The sequence below is a fragment of the Triturus cristatus genome, chromosome 10 (genome assembly GCF_964204655.1).
Source record: "Triturus cristatus chromosome 10, aTriCri1.1, whole genome shotgun sequence".
In the NCBI taxonomy this organism is placed as follows: domain Eukaryota; kingdom Metazoa; phylum Chordata; class Amphibia; order Caudata; family Salamandridae; genus Triturus; species Triturus cristatus.
Window position 1 is genome coordinate 559,897,134 of NC_140593.1, and position 25,892 is coordinate 559,923,025.

General features: G+C 43.7%; 1 protein-coding gene across 1 annotated transcript in view; it reads left to right on the forward strand.

Annotated features, from left to right (window-relative positions):
• The window catches only part of LOC146789729 (chymotrypsin-like elastase family member 1), a 127,803-nt gene that overhangs the window by 96,840 nt on the left and 5,071 nt on the right, over positions 1–25,892 (forward strand). The window contains exons 6-7 of the mRNA XM_085632060.1: positions 12,622–12,767; positions 21,241–21,390. Of these exons, the coding sequence (XP_085488186.1) occupies positions 12,622–12,767; positions 21,241–21,390 (296 nt within the window). The remainder of the gene's footprint in view (positions 1–12,621; positions 12,768–21,240; positions 21,391–25,892) is intronic.

Genomic DNA, 25,892 nt, shown 5'->3' on the forward strand with positions numbered 1-25,892 from the left:
CAGTGTCCACCATCCCCCTCAGTGCCCGTCACCCTGTGATACCACCCCCAAGATTACAAGGTAGGAGAAAAATAAAACGATGATAAACATGGTTAATTATTGTTTTATTTTCCAAGTTTTGCAGCTGCTGTGGGGGGGCCAGGCTCCCCTGCCATAGCGGAGGAGCTGCCGCTGTACACATGCGTGTGTGTGTGTGTGTGTGTGTGTGTGTGTGTGTGTGTGTGTGTATATATATATATATATATATAATATATTCCTCGTGTGGGTGCCAATTTCCTCTCCCTATTGACGGAGGCCCTAGGCGGGGTGGCAGGCCCCTTAATATTCATACAGGATCCCTCCACACAAGACTGATCGTAGTTACATAAATGCAAAAGGCAGCCAGGGCCCAATTTCAATCAGCGTGTTTATTCTCTTTTTTGCAGCAAAAAGATAATCGCGTTTTCTTTCTGCTGCAAAACAGAGAATAAACACGCTGATTGAAATTGGGCCCTGGCTGCCATTTGCTTTCATGCGACTACGATCTCGTTGTGTGAGGGAGGATTCTATATATATTATATATATATATATATATATATATATATATATATATATATATATATCCTACTGGCGGTCGCCAGTAGGTAGATCTAGTTAGGACCTATTTTCCATAGGAAATCCGCAACATTCTATTTGGAATAACGTTGGCGCCGATTGACAAATCTTCATGAACTTTTGGCCAGCTCCGGTCCGGTCCTATCCTGAAAATTTCACGGTGATTCGCCAAGTGGGGGCCGAGAAAAAAGGGGGGGTCCCAAAACGCGTTTTCCCCATGCATTTTCCCACAGGACCTTTTGACGCAGCTACAGCCCAAACTGCTGAACGGAATCACACCAAATTTGGGAAAGATATATATATATATATAGAGGGATATATATTATCTACTGGCGGTCGCCAGTAGATAGTTATAGTTAGGACCTTGTTTCCATAGGAAATCTGAAAATTCTATTTTGAATAACTTTGGCGCCGGTTGACGAATCCTCACGAAATTTTCAAAACTAATGGGGCGATCCGCTTAGCTCCTACCCTGAAAGTCTCGGGGGGATTCGTCAAGCGGGGGCCGAGAAAAAAGGGGTGTCCCAAAACGCGTTTTCCCCATGCATTTTCCCATAGGACCTTTAGTCGAAGGTACAGCCCGAACGGCTGAACAGAATTACTTGAAATTTGGTAGAGAGGTAGTCCTCAGGTCAGGGAAGTGCCTTTTGCATATATGGAGTCAATCTGTTCAGTATTTCCAGAGAAAATTGCATTTAAAAGCACATACATATCTATAGCCGCGCACCGTGCGCGCACGGTGCGCGCACCCTAACGTGCGCGAGCGTAATTCTGATTGGTTGCTACATGTCAGTCAACATTCGAATCGTCGAAATCAGGAAGTGTCGGCCACCATTTTGTTTGTTTTCAGTGCGAGAGTGGAAAAGGAAGGTGGCGAACGTGAAAAGGGGGCAGGGTAGAGAGTTCCTGACCCCCTGACCTTTGTCAGGGGGTCCCTGAAGGACCCCGAAGGCAGAAAAAAAATTACATTTTTTTTTTTTAATCGCGGGGGTGCGCGCACCGTGCGCGCACCGTGAAAAACCATAAAAATTTTAATACGTAGTTTATTGAAAAATAAATATATAAAAAAAAAATAATACATACATGAGTTAGCATTTAAAAAAACGTACAAATTCACTGAAAAAACCATAGGTTTCACACACGTTATAGTTAGGAATTAGCATTTAAAAAACCTTGCAAATTCACTTAAAAAACCATAGGTTTCACACATGTTATAGTTAGGTGGATATTTCACTCGTAAAAAACCAATGAAATTCCCCCGTTATAGTTAGTTCAGATAACTATAACTCGCGCGCCCGCAATCCTCTGCTCATGACGTCACATATTACATCACTCATGACATGGTCAGTGGCATCACTCTTGACATCACTGATGACATCATCCTTGTGATAGAGTGGCGGTCGCGCGAGTTATAGTTATCTGAACTAACTATAACGGGGGAATTTCATTGGTTTTTACGAGTGAAATATCCACCTAACTATAACATGTGTGAAACCTATGGTTTTTTAAGTGAATATATATATATATATATCATTCCTTTGCACCATTATTCCGGATCACTCATGGTCGGGCCACAAACCTACAGATGCTCTCCCTGGCTGCTGATTTGAAATCAGTTTCTGGAGCAGTTTTATTTCATCCTAAGGAATTCTCCATAGGGAATGCTGTTTATCAGTCTGGGAGGGTGGCTACTTGCGGCATGCAATGTTGAATTACCTGCCATCGGTTTACGATTTAATGCTGTGACCAGCTCCCCTTCCTGCACGCAATCCCTAAGGCCAAGATAATTCTCTGCCACTGAACTATTCTCCCATGTGAACCTTAAATTCATATTATTGTCATTCAGATGTTCTATGTATTCCTATTGATGAGGACCTTGATGAAGGGCGACTGTGGGACAGAGTAGTCCGAATTGTATATTTTCAAAGCCGATACACGGCAAATGGGCTACATTAATTGTGAATATTTGCTGTGATTTGATCGCATTGCAATTTCTTGTGCTCTCTGTCTGAGCAATATGCCTGGCGCCTAGTATGAGAGAATTCATTTTCAGATGCATGGGTATAACAGCTAAAGGTGCCAATACACGGCGGAATTAGTGATAAAACAATTAACTGTTTATGCGCAATGCCAGGAAATAATATGAATGTTATCTGACTGTGAAAAGTACCATTATGCAAATATGAATACCTCCAAATGGCGCCCAAAAACGGCGAAATGAAAATGTTCCATTTTAATGCTAATTCCTTGAATCAAATAACATTTAAATATGGCGCTTCTCAGTGTGGTGTGTAAACACTGAAGGAGTCTTCCGAAACGCGTTTGTTGCGCCGTAATTAAGCATCGGTAACCCGCCATCGCGAGTGCTGTTCTCTTTTTCGGAACTGGAAAAGAGTCTTTGATCAATGATATATCTATCTATCTAAATATATATACTTTGTCATCGCTGCTGTGCCCCCTATGGGACAAGGTGGAAAAAGGGAGAAATTTTTCAGACAATTGGAGTCAAAATTTATACTAGAACTGGACACCAGAACCCCAAATGGATTAAACAATGGGGAAGAACTTTACATTTATTTATCGAGAGAATTAAATTTAAAATTAATTTTATCTCTTTATTACATTATCACTTAAATTACCTCTCTGCTAGACCTGAATGTCTCTAATAGTACAAAATTTGATTCTGTGATGAAAATGTCGATAACAATTCCCGTCTGTTTTTAATTAAACTGATTTTAGTTTTCTTTGGCACATTTTATTATTCGCACCAGCACTTTAGCACTTTTAGGAGGTTTCAACAGAGTTTCCACATATATATGAATGACAATGGTAATTCACCTTAAGGTTTTACTTCACAACATTTCAGTAGCATTGTGTTTTATTAATTTAAGGGATTATAAACAAGGGAACAGGAATATTCATACCAAAAGAGGACAATAGATTATGTAACAAATGCTATAGGTTTATATGAACAGTGCCTTGTTTTTTGTAATTGTTAAGTCATAGGTTTTTAAATTATAAACCCCGCTATGTTTTTAGAAGTTGGTTTTAGCCATAATTTTGCCCAGCACTAATGTATTTATCTTATGAGCGTTTCCTCTAATGCGGTTTTGTCGCTTATTCACAATCAATTTCAAGCATTATGCCGTAATAAGAAATTGTTTGCACTATGCACTTTATTGCTAGATTTGCACATTGCATTAATTTGCACTATGCAGTAATAGCCTGGTCAGTTAAAGCGAAGCGTGATTATAAACTACATTGACCCAGATGAAATGCAATGTGGGGGCATGATTCATTCAATAGTAGGGGTGTTAGGATATCCTAGTAGGAATAACTACTTTATGAACCTTTAACAAATATGACTTTGCGGTATTTGTACATGGCATATCTTTGCACAAAATATCAACGTTAATATGATTACACTCTGCACTTTAGATGTATCTATAATTATACTATAGCACTTTAGGTTATTTATATGTTCCAGGTTGCTAGATATTATTTATGCAACTAGCTGGTAGCATTCCCTGTACATTTTTTACTATTACAAGGCTAATAATATTGATTTCAATGCGGGTTTATGTAAAACTACAATATTAGTGGAGTTTGTTTTCTATTATCACGGTGTCACAAGGTTATCACATGGTGTATGGTGTGTATATAGGCATTGACAGATTTCAGTCTCGTCATGTGAACAAGCCCAGGAAGTGGGCGAAACGCGCCATCAAGCCATGCAGAGCAAAAGCAAATACACAAAGAAAATGCACTCAACTGGTGTCCGTGTCCCATTTTGCAGCTAGCAGCTGTGGGAGTTTGGTGGAGATCATATATGTGTGTATATTTATATATATATATATATATATATGTGTATATTCACTGAAAAAAACAAAGGTTACATGGACGTTCTAGTTAGGTTCCGATTTCACTCATTCAAAACAAGTGAAACTCAGCAATTATAGTTACCTGAGCTAACTATAACTTACAACCCCGCAATGCACTGCTTATGACCTCACATATTACATCACTCATGACATGGTCAGGGACATCACTGATGACATCTCAAATGACATCACTGATGACATCACTGATGGCATCATACAGTGAGTGCAAGTGTTCCATAAACGTTAGATATATACTAAACTACAGCATAAGTTAAAATACAATTTTTTTGTACTACTGAGTGATACTATTTCTAATAAAGGTCCTCTGAGTGGCACTGTGACTGTCTGAATCAATGTAAGAGTGGGAGTCGGAGTGGCTGTTTGGGTGTGAGTGGCTGTTTGGGTGGATAAGTGGGTGTGTGAGTAGCTGTATGGGTGAATAAGTGGGTGTGTGAGGAGCTGTATGGGTGAGTGAGTGACTGTGTGAGTGTCTGTATGGGTGTGTGAGTCTGTGTGTGAGTGTCTGTATGGGTGACTGAGTGGCTGTTTGAATGGCTCAATGGGCGAGTGACTGGGTGTGTAAGTGGATGCACGAGTTAGTCAGTGGCTGTTTGGGCGTATGGGTAAGTAGGTGGGTGTTTGAGTGGCTATTTTGCACAGTAAGTATTTGTGTGAGTGGTTGTATGGATGAGTGATTGGGCATGTTAGTGATTGTATTTAATGGTGAATGGGTATGTAAGTGGTTTTGGAGATGAGTGGATAGATGTGTGAGTGGCTGTATGGGTGAGTGAGTAGCTATGTTAGTAGCTGTATGGCTGAGTGAGTGGCTGTGTGAGTGGCTGAATGGGTGTGTGAGTGGCTGTGTGGGTGTGTGAATGGGTAAGTGAGCGATTATGTGGCTGTATGGGTCTATGAGTGGGAGTAGTTTTGTGGATGTGTGAGTAGCTGTATGGGGCTGAGTGTGAGTGTCTGTATGGGTGAGTGAGTGGTTATGTGAGTGGCTGTATGAGTGAGTGTGTCAATAGTTTTAAGGGTCTTTGAATGGGTATATATGTAAGTGTGTGTGTGCTTGTGTGTATGAGAGGTTGTATGGGGGTTTGAGTGGGCCTGTGGATGATGTCATCAGTGATGTCATTTGAGTTGTCATCAATGATGTCATCACTGACGTCACTGACTATGTCATGAGTGATGTAGGTGCTTCAGTCTCTCTGGCAGACCTGCCAGTTATTGCAATAAATGAAAGCATGGAGAAACGGTTGCAGCTTTAATGACTAATATGGCCAATCTTCTGCTAAGTTGAAGGGCGGTGTCTCAGTCTCTGCAAAGGTCTGTATGTACACTCTGCAAAAGAATCCTAACTAAGACACCACTGTACTGAACAATGTGCGGCCCTTGTGGTTTTTCCACATGGAAGGCCCCAAGATTCTAGAGAAAGATTGGGTTTCCTGCACAAGTGCCTGTCTGCCCCAAAGATGAAAGGGATACAGATTTGTGATTGTCTTGTATAATTATCTGGTCTAGGCTGTCGAGGCACGGCCACAGCACAATATGTTAGGCCTGTCAGCAGCCTTTGATTACCTGTATCACGCTCTCCTGTTTCAATACATAGAAGGTTCTGCCCTGTCCTTTGAGATAGCCATTCAATGGTTTTGGTCATTTTGGGCAGAAAAGGAACAACAAGTAATGTTGAGATAATTTATTTGCTTGCTCCGGAGAACTGTATATTTTCTATCTGCTGCGGAGGCATCGGAGATGGTAATGTTCGTCTGCATCTCCCCCTCTGAGATGCCTGCATGCTTTGTACATTTGATACCTATGCTCTGGCTAGTGAGTGATGTCACAAGGACAACTAAAACATAGCTACCAAGTTTGCACATTACTTATGTGTGACATTTCCCTGGTTTCAATGTACTTATCAGTGCCATTCAACTCCCAAATGTAAGACACTTAGAGTCAAACTTTCTCACAAGTAAAATCAAGCAATGAAGTGCATAGAAAAAGATAAATTGAAATTACTCACTTTAAAGCAATGAGAAGCTTTAGAAAGATCTTGAAACTACTGCAAAACACCCAAATGGAAGATTAATAGTTGCTTTATAACAAACACAAAATCTCTGCTCGTTTGGGGCAGCCTATGTTATGCTGTGTGCAATAGGCAATACAATTTTACAACAATGCGCATGTTTACAGAGATTAAAGTTGCAGGCTTCGAGCTCATAGCACTATAGTACAGAAGTTAGTTAACCAGGGCACAATTCTGTTTCTCTCCGGTTACAAGCAAAACCTCTGCAGTGATTACATTAACCAATCGAGGTTTCATAATCTAAATCCAAAAGAATGTATTTCCAATCAATTTCTTTAACTTGTATGACTTATAATCATTCATATAGGTGTATGGCTATTTTGTATGCAGTTACCTAAAGATGAAAGACCAACAAAATAGTTGTAGAATATGTGTCCTTGTTTCTGTTTGGCTGTGAAGCTTACACTGCATTGGCTGCTGGAGCAGTCAGAATCCCATTGATCCCTTAACACCTCTACATTTTTAAATGTCACCCGAAAATTAAACCTGGCTTCAAAGTCAGGCATCAGGGGAGACTATTTCTTGGGATGCTGACAATTTGTCTTTTACAGCTGCATTGAAATGGATATTGCCACACATCAATCATGACAATGAAGACATAAACACCATTCATTCTCTGTACACAGATGATTGTATCAAGCACTCCTTCGTTCCCTGCAAGATGAATACACATTAAACGAATAACCTGAGCTGCGTTGTTTGAAAGTGTAACTTGCAGATTACACACAGACTCAACCCCCTCCCAAAAAGACACAGACCTTTACCGCAAGTATACCTGTCACCCCAACTACCTTAAACATGGGTCCAAACACCTATCCCAAAAACAGGACAGAAAGACGGAAATGAAGGAGATTTAAAGCAGATTTAAATGGACTTTGTTCTCGACCATCAATCTCCCAACACCATTCCTACCCACCTCAAACCAGCACCCCTCAGTAACAGAGCCCAGTCCTCATTATAAATATTGTAATTATCTCTAGGTATACAGTAACAAGCCACAGCATTGTGTTAATGCATGGCACAGGTATTAAAACCGGACCTTCGGTGCTGATAACAGATTCTATGGGCCTCATTTACGAGGCCCTGGCAGGCACAGCCACCCCATCACTTTTTTGGCGCTCCGGTGGCGCAATGCACCGTAGCATATTTACAAGGCCACACATAGTCACTTTACATCGCTTTTCATGCCTTGTAAGTATCTACCCCTTTCACGCAGAGAACTGTGTGGAAGTAGCGTTTCTTGGGGGTTGCTGTGGGTGTTCCCACACAAAACCCATGGAATCTGAAGCATTCCCAGATTTACGAGGAATTGCAAACCTGTGAATGCGTCAAATTCCTACTCCTCCCCAGGGGAGGTGTAGGAGTGATGAAGCGAGGAGAAATACTTTCATTTCTCCTCGATTTTTCCTTTTTCTATTCATCCTGCATTCTGCAGCACACATAGAAAGAGGAAATGTCATCAGTGATTGTGTTTGTGCCTGAGGGTGTCCCTTCCTACACAAACACAATCACCCCCGCAATGCAGGTACCCTTGCAACATGACGCAAGGGTGTCTGCGTTGGCGCACAGCTGCTGTTTGTGTGCTGGCGCAGGGGAGAATGCACAGATGAAATAAGACAGGAAAGTAGCCCTCGTGATCAAGCTCGATTCCTGCTCCAATATGGAAAAAAACTCTTCAACACTGTCAAGGAATTCACCAACCTGACAGCCCCCGCTAACACCTCGATGAGTTAATGCACTTGCCATAACAACTTCCTGTATGCAGGGAGACGTCGGCTGTAGCTTGTGCTACTGAAAACATGAGTCACATACCTCGGAGAGGCCGGTCTCCACCGGGAAGTGCATGCGGGGGTCTGCATAGTGGAAGATAATGCCGGAGACTCTGGTGAGCATGCCGAAGTCAAGGATCCCCTTGTTGAAGTGCTAGTTGAAATGAGGGCTGGGTAACAAGAAGACGAAGACTCAAGGATACCTCATCCACGTTTGGATGATGGTGATGTTCATGGGCTGGGTGGGAAGGGTCGGCAGGTATCTTGAGACATAGAAACCAGTTCTATTGTAAAATTACCTATACCTTTCACTTATAATGGAAATTTAGCAGCTCTGGACCTAATAAGGGATTTACAGGTCTCTGAACAAAGCAAAAGAAACGCTCATAAAGTGTCTGACCAGTTGGCCAGAAAAATTGCTTTTCAGGCACACAATGCACAGATTGAGTGGACATTCATGGCTACATTTGTTTGGGAAAAGCAGCATTGTTAGAAGCTGGGTTACTGGTTGACTGGGGTATGAGCCCGGTCAATCAGCAGCCACCGTCCTAGTCAGGGTAAGAGGCAGGCAAATCCTAAATTAACCTGTGCTCATCCTCTGGTAATTTGGCACAGAGCAGTCAGGCTAATTATAGAGGCAATTTGTAAAATATTTGTGCAACACTTCAAACAGTAAAAACTGTGGAATCCAATGATACAGAATTCTAAAGTTTTAAGGTAAAATCTTGCCAAAAAGTACAAAGCGCCAACTAGGGATTTCTGGTCGCACCGGACTGGGTCAAAGTCACATTTTCAGGCTGACCGCCATGGAGCACAGGCCGGCCACAGGGACCAGGTTAGGCCTGTTGAACAAAGTACATTAAATCGTGGTTGTGGAGAGTTGTGTGGATCAGAGGCGAAGAAGAGTCGCGCAGCTGAGGTGATATGTTGGTTCCGATGAACTGTGAAGCTGCAATTTGGAGTTTCGTCATCGTCGTTGAGATGCCGTTAATGAGAGATGTGAGGACCTGGGTCAGAGATGCGCTGCAGCGTTGGCAATGAGTCGGTACCAAAGAAGCAAGGACGATGTGGAACTTTTGTGCCAGATCCAATACAGCGATGTATCTGTTCTGCTCGAGGATGTGCCGCTCAGCTGAGGAGGTGCATGGGTTCAGCTGGAGGATGCACCGCTCAACAGAGAAGCTGCATCGGTTCTGCTGGTAAGCACCTTAGGCCCACTTCCAAGGGTGCAGGACTGGGGTGGCACAATTTGGCTGGGTAGACTCACAGATGTCAGAGTCCAGGTGCAGATGCAACGTTTTTGGAAGCTGTTATATCCCTGAAGCTTCCGATCAGCCGGCCAGCCAACTAGCCGTTGGGGTCACTCTGGGTTCTGGGTTCAGGTGATGCCGGTCCAGTCCTCTCACCCTGGCAAGGAGGGCAGCAGTATTTCAAGAGCAGCAATCCAGCAGAGTGGCAGTCCTTCAGCAGCACATCAGTCCTTCTTCCTGACAGGGTATCCATAGGTCAGAAGTATACTTAAGTGTTGGTGTTTGAGGTCCAGTACTTATACCCAGTAGAGCCTTTGAAGTGGAATAGAATTCAAAGACTGGCCTTTAAAGTACACAGATGTCTTGCCCTGTGAACCCTAGCTCCACACTAACACCAGGGGGATAGGAAATTCTTGGCGTGGAAACAGAACATAGCCTAATCAGGTGTAAGTAAGGCTGGGTCCAGCTCCTCCCTCCAATCCTGTCAGGATAGCCCACTCAGTCACACCAAAGCTCCCATTGTGTGTGGCTGTCTAGGTGAAGTAAACAAAGCCCAACTGCCAAATACACCCAGTCATGGAACCAGAGGCAGGCTACAGGCACCAAGTGGCTAATGCAAGAAAATGGCAACTCTCTAATAGTGACATTTTCAGAATTGTAATTTAAAATCCAACTTCACCATAATTTGGGATTTTAAATTAGAAGTCCAAGGCACCAAACATGAACAAGTTATATTTTACCATTTGGAAATTAATCTTATAAGATGTAATAAGGTAATCACAATGTTATCCTATGGGAAATATAGGGCTTGTAGTGGTGATTAACAAATGTAAGAGTTTTTCACTACCAGGACATATAAATGAAATTATCGATCCAGGACCTACCCTACAGGTGACCTATATGTATTAAAAAAAAAAGAAAGTTTGGGCCTGGCAAGAGGTATAACTTGCCAGGTCAACATGGCAGTTTAACACTGCACACACAGACTCTGCAATGGCAGGACTGAAACATGTTTAAAGGGCCACTTCAGTGGTTGCCGCAACCAGTGCTGCAGGCCCACTAGTAGCATTTAATATACAGGCCCTAGGCACATGTAGTGCACTCTACTAGGGAATTATAGGTAAATTAAATGTCAATTATGGATATGGCAATCAAACCATGCTTAGGAGAATGAGATCAAGCCCTTTAGCACTGATCAGCAGTGGTAAAATGCACAGTGTCCTAAGGCCAACCGAAGCACAAATTCATCAAAATTGGAGGCAGGCAGGCGAAACGTTTAAAGGAAGATCACCCCAAGGCTGTCAAGTCTGACACTCATGATGCACACACTGTGCTAAGGAGCTCCGTATGCGTGACTAATGCATTTCAGTGCAGTGATGCAGACATCAGCACTAAAATGTCAGCTTAATCCCTGATGCGTGGTACTTGGCAGGGCTGCAAAAAAATAGGGAGAGAAATACAGGCATTGTCAACATGCTTCAATAATCGCTATGACCGCTGGGGAGAACTGACATAAAACTGCTACAGTTAGACCATTTAACACTCAATATTATGCTCAAGTAACACCAAGGTTACAAACCAATGCCTTACCTGTCTTAGAGTCTTTTAGTAAGACTTCTTTGGGGGTACACTTGTCACTCATAGAGATGTGTCAGCACATTATTGGAAGATGTCTCTGGTTTCTAAGCACCCCACCCCTATACTACACTGGTCCTAGCTCTGTATTGGAAGTGTTCCACCACCTGTCAGTTACACTTTCTTGTGTTGTTCTGCAACACCTATTTTAAGATTTACTCACAAACAGAGGATTTTGCCAAGGTGGAAGGATGTTGTCACCTGGTTGTGATGTTTTTTGTCTCTGGACCGTTCTGTAAACATTACAGCACACAGGGACATTTTGGTTACTGCTTCTTTGTTCGTCACTGTTTTTGACCGGATGCTTTCTTGGTCTGGTGGACTCTGCATGTAGCAAAGGGCCGCCATTGGTCACACCATGTGCTGGACCTTGGAAAGGGGTCTCCGGCAAGGTGTGTGAAGTCGACAGACAACGTAATAGGTAAAATTAAATAAATAAATTGTTCCGTCATCTCTCGACTTACCCCCCGCCCGCTCCACCGCCCCACCACGCTTACCTGCACAGGCCGCGAAAGTATCGGGGGGAACCGAGGCCACGGGCTAAAGAGCTCTGCGGGCCCAGAGAGCTCCCTCTTTTGTCCCATGACCACATGCAGTCAACCCTGGTAGGAACTTGAAGTGTTGGCACCAGTTTCCTGCCCCTGCAGGAGAAGTAAATAGAAAGAGTCTGCCGGCTGCAATGCACTTGGGAAGTATTTATCATGGGATTGACGAATAATGGCAAAATATATTTTGGTTGATGTATTTCAAGAGTCATTGATGTACAATCTGCGTTGCTTTCCTTGTTTTCTTGCCTTGCATATCAAACTCCTTTAAGGACTGCCATTGTATTCTTTGAATGTGTTTTGCTTCATTACATAGGTACGTCTTGGTGAAACCACACACTTTAAATATGTCACTTACTCACCTTGGGGATGGGGTGGTTGTGTATGAGTAAAGTTCCGCAACTTCCACATTGTGTACGCACTATGTGAGAGGCGCCACCTATTTGCATCGCAGCCCAATGCCTTCAGTGGGAAGCTGGAACTGAACCTTGAAATGGTCTTTTACTGACAATTCTCAATAAAATTGTTTTGAAAAATCTATTTTCTTTCCCACAGTGAATTCAGTAACTGCTTTTGAAAACCACTCTCCTCATTAGAATTATAAAATATCTCTCATCACAATTATTAACAAGATACAGGCTCCTGTTCCAGCAATGCTCTTACAAATACTTTTATTTCTAAAAGAAAACACTTTATAAAATGTTCATCTTGCACATATTTGTGCCGGTCACACAAAAGTTTTTAACTATGAACACAAAGTCAGACCTTTTTGCTCAGTTGGGGTTTACTTGCCACATGGTTGAAGTTGGCCGATATTTGCGTTTGCCTGAAGTGTCAAGTTCCACTGTTACTTTTCTCTTTCAGCGTATGGTGAATATCCTGACAGACTACAAGTGGCTTTGCTTCCAGTGGTTGAACATTCCATCTGCTCTCAGCCCAACTGGTGGGGTACGAATGCCCTAGATACCATGGTGTGTGCCGGAGGAGACGGTGTGAGGTCTGGATGCAGTGTAAGACCTACTGATGTTACCAATGGTGTTCAAAACACGGGTTTGTCTCTACTGAGCCCTTGGGTTATGCTGAGCTTTCTGCTCCTGTGGGTAGGTATGGCATGTATGCCATTGTCACCCAGATGTTAGGAGGGAAAAGTATACAGGGAGCTTTCCTGACAGACCACAGTCTGTGTAAGGATGATGGGACTTGGGCAGAACCCATCTGACGTGATTGAGTCTCACTCAGACCTTTTCACCTTTCAGTGGGACTGGTCTAAATCTTCTGGTTTTCCAAAGGAGGTCTAGCCTACAAGAAAATTAAGAGAATTTCTTACAGGCCTGATTATCTGTTAGGTCACTAAAGCTGGGGGTCAGTCACTTGTCAGGATCCCATAATGTGACATATTTGCTATAGCCCTACAAGTCTGTTCGAGGCACTGGCCTGCATGGAAGCCCTGTTAAATAGGCCACCAGTCCACCTGGACTGTGTACAAACCTATAACTACCTTGGAACCTGGCTTAGCCAAATGGGATGCCCACGGGCCCACCTCCACAAACTGTGGCAGAAAGGAAAGATGGTCACCTATGCCCTCTGTAAATGATATGCCATTTTAGATAGTCCAACAACTACAGCCATTCAAGGAGTATTGAGGGCTAAATTACTACCGTCCCTTAACTACGCGCAACAGGCATTTCCAGGAAGGTTTGCGCAGGACTTGGGCGGGAAAAAAACATTGCACAGCGTACAAAAAGATATTCCATTTACCAGCCTGCACTAGAAATATCTTGATTCGCCTGGAATTCGATCTTAGCTAACAAAAATTAGACGAGCTGGCTGCCCTGGCGAAATATTTTTATTTAACACCTGCGGCTCCGGAGAACATCATGAAGGCCGTCATAAAATTCATTTTCCTACAACCAAGCAATCCTTGGTCTGCCTGCCTTGCTACAGCCAAAGATCCTCTGCAACTTGCAACAGTGAACTGGAACCCTAGTATAATCAACTACGCTACCATCAAAACAACAATAAAAAAGCAACTACACCTTCGCTCTCGCAGTCTGGACATGGAATCCTTGGCAGCCAGAGACTTTCATGAAACCCAATGTCTCCCTCACGTTCTGCTTAGCCACAAGCCCCACCTCCCACAGCCCGTGGGGAGACAAGCTCTATATCGGATTCTAGCAGCCAGACATCCACTCCCCCTAAAAGAATTATATCCAACTGGGAAAGCATGGTTGGGCATTACAGAGTGTCACCTCTGCAACTAAAAAAGAGAGTCTCTGGCACATATCTTATTTTGCTGCCCTGCGGCTAGTTCGTGGAATCCATCTTAGACCTATCCTTCTTCAACTGGGCACCTGCACAGCAAAGGAGGTGGTCCAACAGCTCTACACTCTGGAAACTGTGAAGCACATGGCTAACTTTGGGGAAATTTGTTTACCATACCCGTACAACATTGAAGGACAAGTCTCCACAGGCTGAGTCCAGTGAACAGCCCGGCGGCCCCTAAATGTTAGGGACACAGTCCCGGAGGTCTGGCCATCGCTGAACAACTGACTCACCTCGGGTCTCTTTCAGCCTTAAAATCCCATCCCTACGTCGCATGTTTAAAAAAAAAAAAAAAAGAACAAACAAAAAAACTTAAAAAAAACCTGATTTTAATAATCCCCGGCACATATATTTATTTTTCGACTCTCAAAAGTTTTTTTTTAAACGTTGTATTTTGTAATGGTCTTAAGTAACCACACAAATAAAGAATTCATCATTCATTCAGTCCACCTGAATGCCTTTAAGTACGCTGCTAGGTCACTCCTTTGGAGCCTGTGTGGCCCAATGGTAGTTAGGCAATCCATGTGTCAAATATTGCTGTTGTCCTTGGAAACTCAAGAACCTGGTACTACTGCGAGCTCACTGAATTGCCAAGTACCTTCTTTTTCGGCTTTTACTTTCGTAGGGTAGCGAAGCCGATCAGTTTTGGCTTACTCTTGGAGGGGGCTGTGAAGTAGAATTCTTGTTCAGACAGCGCTTTTATCAGCACTGTTGTTCTTTTACATACAAGATGTAAGGTTTTTATTTATATGAAGATAATATACTCAGTAACTATAAGAGGTTTTATGGCATTTATAAGACCTTGAAATATGTACTGAGTTTAACTACAATACTTTGATTTGCAGGGGGAGTTCACATAGCAAAGATACAGATGACATTACTGCAAGATTATAGTCGGGAACAACATCTATTTTGGAACACAGTTACTTACTGTCAAGATCTCCTTCATAGGAGTGACTGTGGTTGGCATTTGTAGACCGACACTGCTCTTCTTGTGTCAATAGATGGTTCACCGAATTGGGGAAAGAGGTGGGCATTGTGGATATCACCACGTGGTTCCAGAGTAGTGCCGCAAACACCTCAGGATATCAGAGGCCTTCATGGGTGGCACAGTGGCGTAACAAAATCTGAATGGGCCCACTGCAAAGTACATGGAGGCCCCCCACCCGGACTCACTTATGAGTTCTTAGGCCAGGGTACAGTGCGCATTGCGGGGGATGCAGGGACCTTTGTTACACCACTTGGGTGGCACAAGCACCTGATCTTGCTCCTCAGGGAACGGCCATTGATGGCCTTCTGGAGTAGGATGTAGCTCACAGCTACAATGCAGGACACTAGGACAAACACAGGGACTCCGGGAGGCAGAGACGTCTTATTTAGCTTCTCACAGAGATTGTCTGGTCGTGCCCAGTTCGTTTTGGTCAAGCTCTGGGGCTTACAGTGGGTGATGGGTCACCAGAGAGAAAATGAGGCCTACAATGCGATCACACTTGCCGGCCTAGCATCTACCATGGCTCTTGGTTGATTTTAGTGCTTAACGTTCTTGGTTCATTCTACAGGGGTCCCAGTAGAGGATGGGCCACCGAGAAACAATGGGACTGGTGATGGGGTCAAACACCAGCCTTGGAGCTGCAATAAATATTCACTCTGGAGCACATCTTTTGAGCAGATTAGCATCCTCGTGTCAGGCTGGGCAGTGATGCAATCTTTGGTTTTGCTCTGACCTAACGACTTTAATTGTCTCACTGCACACATTATACAGCTGGATGCAAGGCACTGACTTCGTAAAGGGGAACTGTCAGTTCTCCAGGCAGTTTACATCATTTTTTAGCAGGGTCTAGCAGATCTTGCCGTCAGTCCTTGGGGTTTAGCCCTTACCTCTCAAAGAGAGCAGACACGTGGTCTACCGTTGGTCCTTGCCTTCCTCGACCCAGGTGTGCAGAGCTCATTGAGTCAAAAGGTAACACTGGAAAAACCAAAAGGGGCATGACTCTCATGACTGCAGGTTGTAGATCAATCTTTTCACTCCAGACAAGGAAAACAGAAGAGTGATTCGGTCTTTCACCTATCACACACAAACACTGGAATATGAACTTAGAGCTTTCCAGATCTCGAAGAGACAGAATATTCCAGACACTGGAGGCCCATTACCCATGATAACCCCCATTTCGGGTGTATTTCCTTCAATGCCAATAGGAAACAGGCATTATTTTGATCCAAACACCTTACAAAACACTTGCCTTACTTTGACTCAAAAATTCATATCCTGCAAAGTCATAAAGTATGCATGAAGGGAAAACAACTCTGTCCTCCCAATCCAGAATATGTAGGACATCCCTTTGTATCCAGCCCTCATCCCAAAATGCAACCCACATCTGACCCCCTTCAGTTCAGTTAGAAACATCAAAGCAAGAGGAGGGGCCTGTATGGTGGTATCTGTTCTCCTCTCAAAGCCTAAGCGTAGACCAAATCCTTTGAAGCCAGCAAATTGCAATTGGCCCTGCCTGTTTCAAAGTGAAATCTGTCCCTGTTCTGTCAATCCTACTCAACATATACATGAGACTGGTGGCACATGTAAGGTCTAAACATAATGTGCATATGCGATTATGCTCGGTTCTGTCACTCAAAGTGCAAAGCAGCCAATGGCTGAAATGGGCTGACCCGCTAGGCATATACTGTTGTGCCTGAGACAAATATGAATGACACTTGGACAGAGCAGTGCATGAAAAGGGCATACCAAAACCCCGTCTATGTAAGTGCATGTTTGTATTTTTTAATATGCTGAAGAGAGGCCTGAACTAAACAGGCATGAGGTGAATCTTGCTCAAAAAAGGGCAAATTAAATGTGTGAAGCTTTTTAATGTTGGGGCTTATCTGGTGGTTATGCAGCATCAACATGTAAGAGTTAATTCAATGTATGACATCACCTGCGATTAGGGCCAGCTTTAGGGCAGTGTGACCACTGCGGCCGCACCGGGCGCTGACCTGTAGAGGGGGCTCTGACCTCGAAGGGAAAGGGGGCGCACAGTGCTTAGGAATAACTTATGATTGGAGAGATGAGGGGCACTTTTGTCCAGTGGTAGTGAGAGAATCTGAGGAGGCAGTCATGGGGTGTGGAGGCACCAAAAATTGTCGTACGAGGTGGGATCACTGACAAAATATTGAAGGTCAAAAAATCGACCTACAAAAATATCGGAGCAAAAATATCGATGTCAAGAATATCGACATCCTATCTACAACATGATAAGTACAAAAATATCGAAAATAAAATATAGAATGTCAAAAATATAGTTTTTTAAAATATAGGGTATTTTTTATTATAAAAAAAAGTAAAATAAACCAAATAATACTTATAAATAAAATAAACATAATTAAATATATTTTATAATGTTTAAAATTAATAATTCATATATATAATTTAATAAAACATTAATTAAACATAAACATATATATATACTTAAGCAGTTTTAATTATTGTTTTAATAACTTAAAAATTATTATAAATTACAAATACATCATACACAAACAATAACATGAATACAAATTAAATAATTATATATAACACATTAAAAAAATTACATTTAATTTGAATATTGTTAAAATTAATTATATATTACATTAGCTAAAATAATACAAAAAATATTAAATAGCACAGACAATAAAACTACTACTCCAGCTCCAAAAAAAACAACAGTAAGGAAAATGTTGGATAGCGTAGGGGGAAAAATTACTATTCCAACTCCAGAGAGTGCAACAGTAGAGAAAGTGTTGGATAGCGTAGGGGTAAAAATTACTATTCCCACTCCAGAGAGTGCAACATTAGGGAAAGTGTTGGATAGCGTAGGGGTAAAAATTTCTATTCCAACTCCAGAGAGTGCAACAGTAGGGAAAGTGTAGGATAGCGTAGGGGTAAAAATTACTATTCCCACTCCAGACAGTGCAACAATAGGGAAAGTGTTGGATAGCGTAGGGGGAAAAATTACTATTCCAACTCCAGAGAGTGCAACAGTAGAGAAAGTGTTGGATAGCGTAGGGGTAAAAATTACTATTCCCACTCCAGAGAGTGCAACATTAGGGAAAGTGTTGGATAGCGTAGGGGTAAAAATTACTATTCCAACTCCAGAGAGTGCAACAGTAGGGAAAGTGTTGGATAGCGTAGGGGTAACAATTACTATTCACACTCGAGAGAGTGCAACAGTAGGGAAAGTGTTGGATAGCGTAGGGGTAAAAATTACAATTCCCACTCCAGACAGTGCAACAATAGGGAAAGTGTTGGATAGCGTAGGGGTAAAAATTACTACTCCAACTCCAGAGAGTGCAACAGTAGAGAAAGTGTTGGATAGCGTAGGGGTAAAAATTACTATTTCCGCTCCAGAGAGTGCAACATTAGGGAAAGTGTTGGATAGCGTAGGGGTAAAAATTACTATTCCAACTCCAGAGAGTGCAACAGTAGAGAAAGTGTTGGATAGCGTAGGGGTAAAAATTACTATTCCCACTCCAGAGAGTGCAACAGTACGGAAAGTGTTGGATAGCGAAGGGGTAAAAATTACTATTCCCACTCCAGAGAGTGCAACAGTAGGGAAAGTGTTGGATAGCATAGGGGTAAAAATTACTATTCCCACTCCAGAGAGTGCAACAGTACGGAAAGTGTTGGATAGCGAAGGGGTAAAAATTACTATTCCCACTCCAGAGAGTGCAACATTAGGGAAAGTGTTGGATAGCGTAGGGGTAAAAATTACTATTCCAACTCCAGAGAGTGCAACAGTAGGGAAAGTGTTGGATAGCGTAGGGGTAACAATTACTATTCACACTCGAGAGAGTGCAACAGTAGGGAAAGTGTTGGATAGCGTAGGGGTAAAAATTACAATTCCCACTCCAGACAGTGCAACAATAGGGAAAGTGTTGGATAGCGTAGGGGTAAAAATTACTACTCCAACTCCAGAGAGTGCAACAGTAGAGAAAGTGTTGGATAGCGTAGGGGTAAAAATTACTATTTCCGCTCCAGAGAGTGCAACATTAGGGAAAGTGTTGGATAGCGTAGGGGTAAAAATTACTATTCCAACTCCAGAGAGTGCAACAGTAGAGAAAGTGTTGGATAGCGTAGGGGTAAAAATTACTATTCCCACTCCAGAGAGTGCAACATTAGGGAAAGTGTTGGATAGCGTAGGGGTAAAAATTACTATTCCAACTCCAGAGAGTGCAACAGTAGGGAAAGTGTTGGATAGCGTAGGGGTAACAATTACTATTCCCACTCGAGAGAGTGCAACAGTAGGGAAAGTGTTGGATAGCGTAGGGGTAAAAATTACAATTCCCACTCCAGACAGTGCAACAATAGGGAAAGTGTTGGATAGCGTAGGGGTAAAAATTACTACTCCAACTCCAGAGAGTGCAACAGTAGAGAAAGTGTTGGATAGCGTAGGGGTAAAAATTACTATTTCCGCTCCAGAGAGTGCAACATTAGGGAAAGTGTTGGATAGCGTAGGGGTAAAAATTACTATTCCCACTCCAGAGAGTGCAACAGTACGGAAAGTGTTGGATAGCGAAGGGGTAAAAATTACTATTCCCACTCCAGAGAGTGCAACAGTAGGGAAAGTGTTGGATAGCATAGGGGTAAAAATTACTATTCCCACTCCAGAGAGTGCAACAGTAGGGAAAGTGTTGGATAGCGTAGGGGTAAAAATTACTATTCCAACTCCACAGAGTGCAACAGTAGGGAAAGTGTTGGATAGCGTAAGGGTCAAAATTACTATTCCAACTCCAGAGAGTGCAACAGTAGGGAAAGTGTTGGCTAGCGTAGAAGTTAAAAATAACATACTTATAAATAAAATAATTATTTAAAATAATTAGTGATTTAATTATTAAATAACTCAAAATTATTTACAAATACCAATAAATAATTATTACAAACCTAACTACCAATGAATAATTAATTACCAACAAATTAATAATAAATACCAATAAAAAATAATTATATATTAATTACCAAATAATAAATATGAAACAATAAAATATTTTTCATAACAAAAACATATGAATTATTAAAAAGTAATTACCAATTGAAAACTATTGACCAATTAAAAACTATACCACAAAATAATAATGAAACATTAATTACCAATTCATAATTACTTATTAATATATTAATTAGAAATATCAATACATAATATTTAATCATATTTAATTCACAATTAATGATTGATCAACAACAAATTAATTTTCATAACCAAAATTTTATAATTTAAAATATTTACCAAGTAATAATTAATGTCCAATTAATTAATTATCAAAACCCAACAACAAATGTAATAATTACTTAATTAGATTTCAATTACTTCCAAGACTATTCCCCTATAAATGCACAACACACTCCAATAATAAAATAATACACTTAACATAATTATCAATTAATCAATTAATAAAAACGAATTACCAATTAATAAAAATTAATTACCAATTAATACTTAATTAACAATAATATAATTATCAATACCAATAAATGAAAATAAATTACTTAATTACAATTAAATTACTTCCCACCCTATTCCCCTATAAACCCACAACCCGCTACAGAACTTAAACGCAAAAATTTATTAAAATTAATTTATAATTCCCAAAAATGTATAATTAATTTCATATAAATAAATTACTTCCCACCCTATTCCCCTATAAACCCACAACCCGCTACAGTACTAAAACAAAAAATTGACTTAAAAAACCATTATTAACATATAAAAATTGTATACATATATTTTAAAACCAGTAAAACACTTAACAAAAAACATATAACAGATGCATATTAAATACATAATAAAATACATAACAATAATATAAATATCGATATTATTAACATCAATATTAGTAACATCGATATATTTGATATCGATATTACTAACTTCGATATTACTAACATCGATATAAAAATACTTACCTTAGGGTCGATATTTTGTCCATAGATATTATTGATATCGATATTCTGTCCCTTCGATATTTAAAACTCGATATTAGTGTAGGTCGATATTTTATTTTCGATATTTTGACTGCTCACCACCAGGTGCCACCAGCGCTGAAGCTGTCCCAGCTTCGATCAAATTCCCAAAATTAAGATGGCCCACCTTTTGTCGAACTATAAAAGTGTTATCAGCTTCTCTTTTATTACTTCAGGGTGATTCAGGCGGCCCTCTGAACTGCTTTGTGGATGGTAAGTGGGAAGTTCACGGGATTGCAAGCTACGCAGTGGTGCCCTTTTGCAACACTTATGAGAAGCCGACCGTTTTCACCAGGGTCTCCGCCTACACGGACTGGATTGACGAGGTAAGTGCAAGGAGGGTTTATTCTTAATGTGATGGATTGTGTCTTCTTCATACTACAGGGGTGTACCTAAGACGAAATGAATGAAACACTCCTAGAGAGTATCAAACCTCTATACACAGTTCCTCATATTTAAACTATAAAATAAATCCTGTAGAGAAGTTGAAACTTAACTAATTAGGCATTTCAAATATTTTGTATAGGACAGCCGCGACCCATTGTTAAGAGCCTCCACCTTTTTCCAATGCACTGAGTGTCTATCAGGCTGAGCAAAGGGCAGACTGAATGACACTCTTCATGCTTGAGCCAGGCGCTATATATGTGCTAAATGCGCAGGTGCCTGGCTGCCTGAGCTGAAATTTGTGGGGATGAAGTTTCACAGCCCGTAGCGCGTGACCTCTTCATCCCAACAAATTCGTCTGTGAGCCTCCCCCTCATGACGAGGTAGAGTGTCACTGATAGTCTCTAACTGGGGTGCTTCAGTTTTAAGCCTGAAGTTCCCAGGGCTGATTGTTCATCAGTGATGCTTGTCACAGAGTGGGGTGAATTCAGCAACTGTCACTCACCCCATCCCACTCTGTGACGAGGTAAGGAAGGTCCTTGTCTCATTGGCTGACCCATGACAAGGGCAACCAATGAGAAGAGTTGGTGGGATCTTCCTTCTGCCCCTTCCAAACCCGAAGCCTCCAGGAAACAACCAAGACTTTATTCTGCTTCTCCCTCCCGCCACCCAATTGTCACTGTGATCGCAGGTAAGTAATACATTATTTTATTTTTTTGTCAAAGATATGTTTATTGATAAGGAAACACAGAAAGAAAACACAGGCGACAATCCCGCACAACTTCCCTCGCAGGGGGACGAATAACAGGAGGGGAGGCCAGGAAGCAAAACCAGCAGCCGGGTATTTGACCATGCCAAGTAACCAGTCATATAGCGACAGAAAGTCCAATACTAGGCCTGAGGCGTCCAAATTAATGGAAGGGCCCCGCTTCCGCTTGGCAGTATGCCCCCGCAAAGTTCAAGCTATCGGGCCGGGCCCATCAATCGAGGAAGATCCGGCCCTCCCCTCCGCCTCCAGGTGCGTCACCGTAAACCAAACACAAAAAAAAGAGAAATCCCCCCATCCCGCAACCTGCCCAAGCCTCCCACCCTCCCCCCAGTGGTGGTAGCACCCAATCATACGCAGGTCACTCTCCTATCGACATTTATACCTGAAACAAATGGAGGGCTCGAATCGAGGGAGGACACACCGCCGCCGGCAACCCCTTATAGAGAAAGTGTACCAGTGGTCCCCAGCAGAAAATGAAATTCTTAAAGGACCCCAGGAAGACATCCGCCATACGTTCCATGCTCAACAATTTCCACAATCTCGCATGCCACAGAGATATCGCCGGGGCCTCCCTCTTCTTCCAGGCTGCCGCCAGGGTGATCTTAGCCGCCCCCACACACAGCCAAAAGATCTTCTTGTCCGCACGCGTCTTGTGCTCGAGGAGGGGATCTCGAAGGCCCAGTAACACGTGAGCCACGGAATCCGCGATCGGGTATCCCAGGATCCCCTTAATATGGGACAGTATCTCCTGCCAGTATGGGCGGATAATCGGCCAATCCCATCAAATATGGCGAAAGTCCCCCAAGAGACCACAGCCCCGCCAACACCTGTCCGAAGATGCAGGGAAGATGCGGTGTATTTTGGCGGGAGTGAGGTACCAGTCCATCATAGTCTTAAGGTGCGCCTCGCGAAGTTCCACCGAGTGATTGTGGCTGGTCAAATTTCGCCACAAGTGAGACCACTCTTCAGCCGTGATGGCCCGCTCTAGGATGTCCTCCCAGAGGCCCATGTAGCGCGGCCTCGGGGAGAGAGCGGTGGCCAAGAGGTGGCCATAGATAAAGGAAATGGCACCTCGCATCGTCGAGGTGCGCGAGAGAAAGGCCTCAAAGGGGGTGGGTGGCCTAACCGCCGCCTCTCGAACCGACGGGGACATAGCCCAGTGCAGCAGTTGGGTGTGACGGAACAGCTCCGTCTGAGGAACCCCATAATCCCGTCCACAGTTGGCAAAAGTGAGCGGGGCAGAGCCATGAAACAAATGCGTGAGAGCGAGACAGCCCCCTTCCCTCCACGTGTTGAAAGGACCCTCATGCATCGCAGGCGGAAAGGCCGGATTGAAATGTATGGGAGTAAAAGGTGACGGGAACGTAGTCCATCGCTCGTCCCCAGAAATAGAACCCCAAACCTAAAGGGTGGTGCCGGTAGGTGTGCTGACATATGCATTCTTGGGTCTGTCCCCCTTAGGCTTCCATACCAGATCCCATATCGTGCGCCCTGCCACACTTCTGTCCATGTGGAGCCAGTGTTTCTCCGAGAGCTGTTGGGTCCATTCCACCAAGATCCGCAATTGCGCAGCTTTATAGTAGAGGAGCGGATCCGGGAGGCCCACACCTCCTTCTCCTCGAGGGCGCCGGAGAGCGGCAAAGGAAAATCTAGCCCGCCCCCCCCGCCATATGAAGCGGAGCATAAGAGTCTTTACGCGGCGAAAGAAATCATTGTCCAGGACAATAGGGAGCGCCTGGAACAAATATAAAAGCTTTGGGAGGAGCGTCATTTTAATCGCATGTATCCTACCCAACAAGGAAATAAACAAAGGTTTCCAACGGTTCAAATCAGCCTGGATCGCAGCCATATGAGGGGGGAAATTGGCCGAATATAGTTACCCCACTGTGGGAGTCAAATGCACCCCCAAGTACAGTAATGAGGAATGAGTCCAAGGCAAGGGCGAAAGCGGTCGGAGGTGCTCCACCTCCGCCGGCGAAAGCGTAAGATTAAGGATATAGGATTTGTCATAGTTCACCTTAACACCCGCCACTGTCTCAAAGCGCGCCAGGGCCGTCTGTACGTGGGGGAGGGAGTGTGCAGGTTCCGCAAGCGAGAGCAAGACGTCGTCCGCGAACAAGGGGATCTTGTGTTGTTCGCCCGTAAAGGGTAGCCCTCGGATGCCCGGATGCTCCCTTATCGCCAATGCCAGGGGCTCAATGCTCAGAGCGAATAACAAGGGGGAGAGTGGACACCCCTGCCGCGTGCCCCGCGAGTGCGGTAAGAAGGATGAGAAATAGCCGTTGACTGCGACTCGCGAACGGGGTCCGCTATAATTGGCCCGGAGCATGGTCAGGAATCTATCCGAGAACCCAAATGCTTCTAAGGTACGGAAGAGGAACTGCCAGTCCACCCGGCATCCAGACCAAGCAACACCGCCAGAATGCTGAAACGGTTGGCCTTTTCGATGAGGTGGATCACCCTCCTAGTGTTATCATGGGTTTGACGCCCCTTGATGAACCCCGATTGATCCGGGTGGATTAGCACCGGCATCAGGTCCTGCAAGCGGGACGCGAGGATGGAAGAGTTAAGTTTGGCGTCGATATTGAGCAGGGCGATCGGCCTATACAATGAACAGACAGTGGGGTCTTTACCGGGCTTGGGGATGACCGAGATGACTGCCTCCGCCATAGAAGCCGAGGAAACCCCCAACTCGGCCATAGCATTGAACAGTTGGACTAAGAAATCACTAATATCAGCGGCAAAGGTCTGATAGAAGAGAGCCGTGAATCCGTCCGCACCAGGCGCCTTGTGGGGCTTCATGGACTTGATGGCACCCAGCACCTCCTCCCCAGAGATGGGAGCAGAGAGCAGTTCGTTCCAGGCCGCAGATACCCGAGGGAGCGGGAGCGCGCGCAGGTAGTCCCTCTGGGCAACGGGGTCCAGGGATTCCCCCGAGTATAACGTCGCATAAAACTCGCCAAAGCGTGCAGCCTTGGCAGCATCGCAGTGCTGCAGCGCGCCGGTTGCGTCCCGAACGCCTCCTATGTAATCCCACTCACGCTTACGGCGCAGTTGGCGGGCCAAATGTCTCCCCACCTTATTCCCCTGAATGTAGGAGAGATGACGGAGCTTCAGGAGGGTGAACTCCGACCTATTATTGTAATGAGCCCGGATTTTGCCCCGGAGAGCAGTAAGTGGTCGCAGCGTTTGTTTGGAAGGTTGGGCCTTATGCGTACGTTCCAGCACTGCAAGTTCCGCCTCTAACGCCTCCCGTTCCGTCCTCCTCAATCTATTAAGAGCCGCGTTGATGGCCAAGCAACTACCCCTCACTGAAGCCTTAAAGGCATCCCAGGTAGTAAAAACCGAGGTGTCCTGCACCGGGTTAAGCTCGAAAAAGTCCCGGATCGCCATACGGAGCTCCTTGCAAGAGGAATCATCTCTCACCAGGGAAGCCGGAAAGTACCACCTGCGCGGGACATCCCCCACCGGCGCCCACTGAAGCCCCAGCGCAAACGAGCTATGGTCAGAGATAGAAAGAGGAAAGATCTTGGCCTCACTCAAGGACCCCCGGAGGGACCGACTGTAAAAGATATGGTCCAAGCGGGAGTACAATTGGTGCACATGAGAGAAGAAAGTGTAGTCACGGGAGAGGGGGTGCAGGGAGCGCCACCCATCCAACAACCCCAGTTCCTC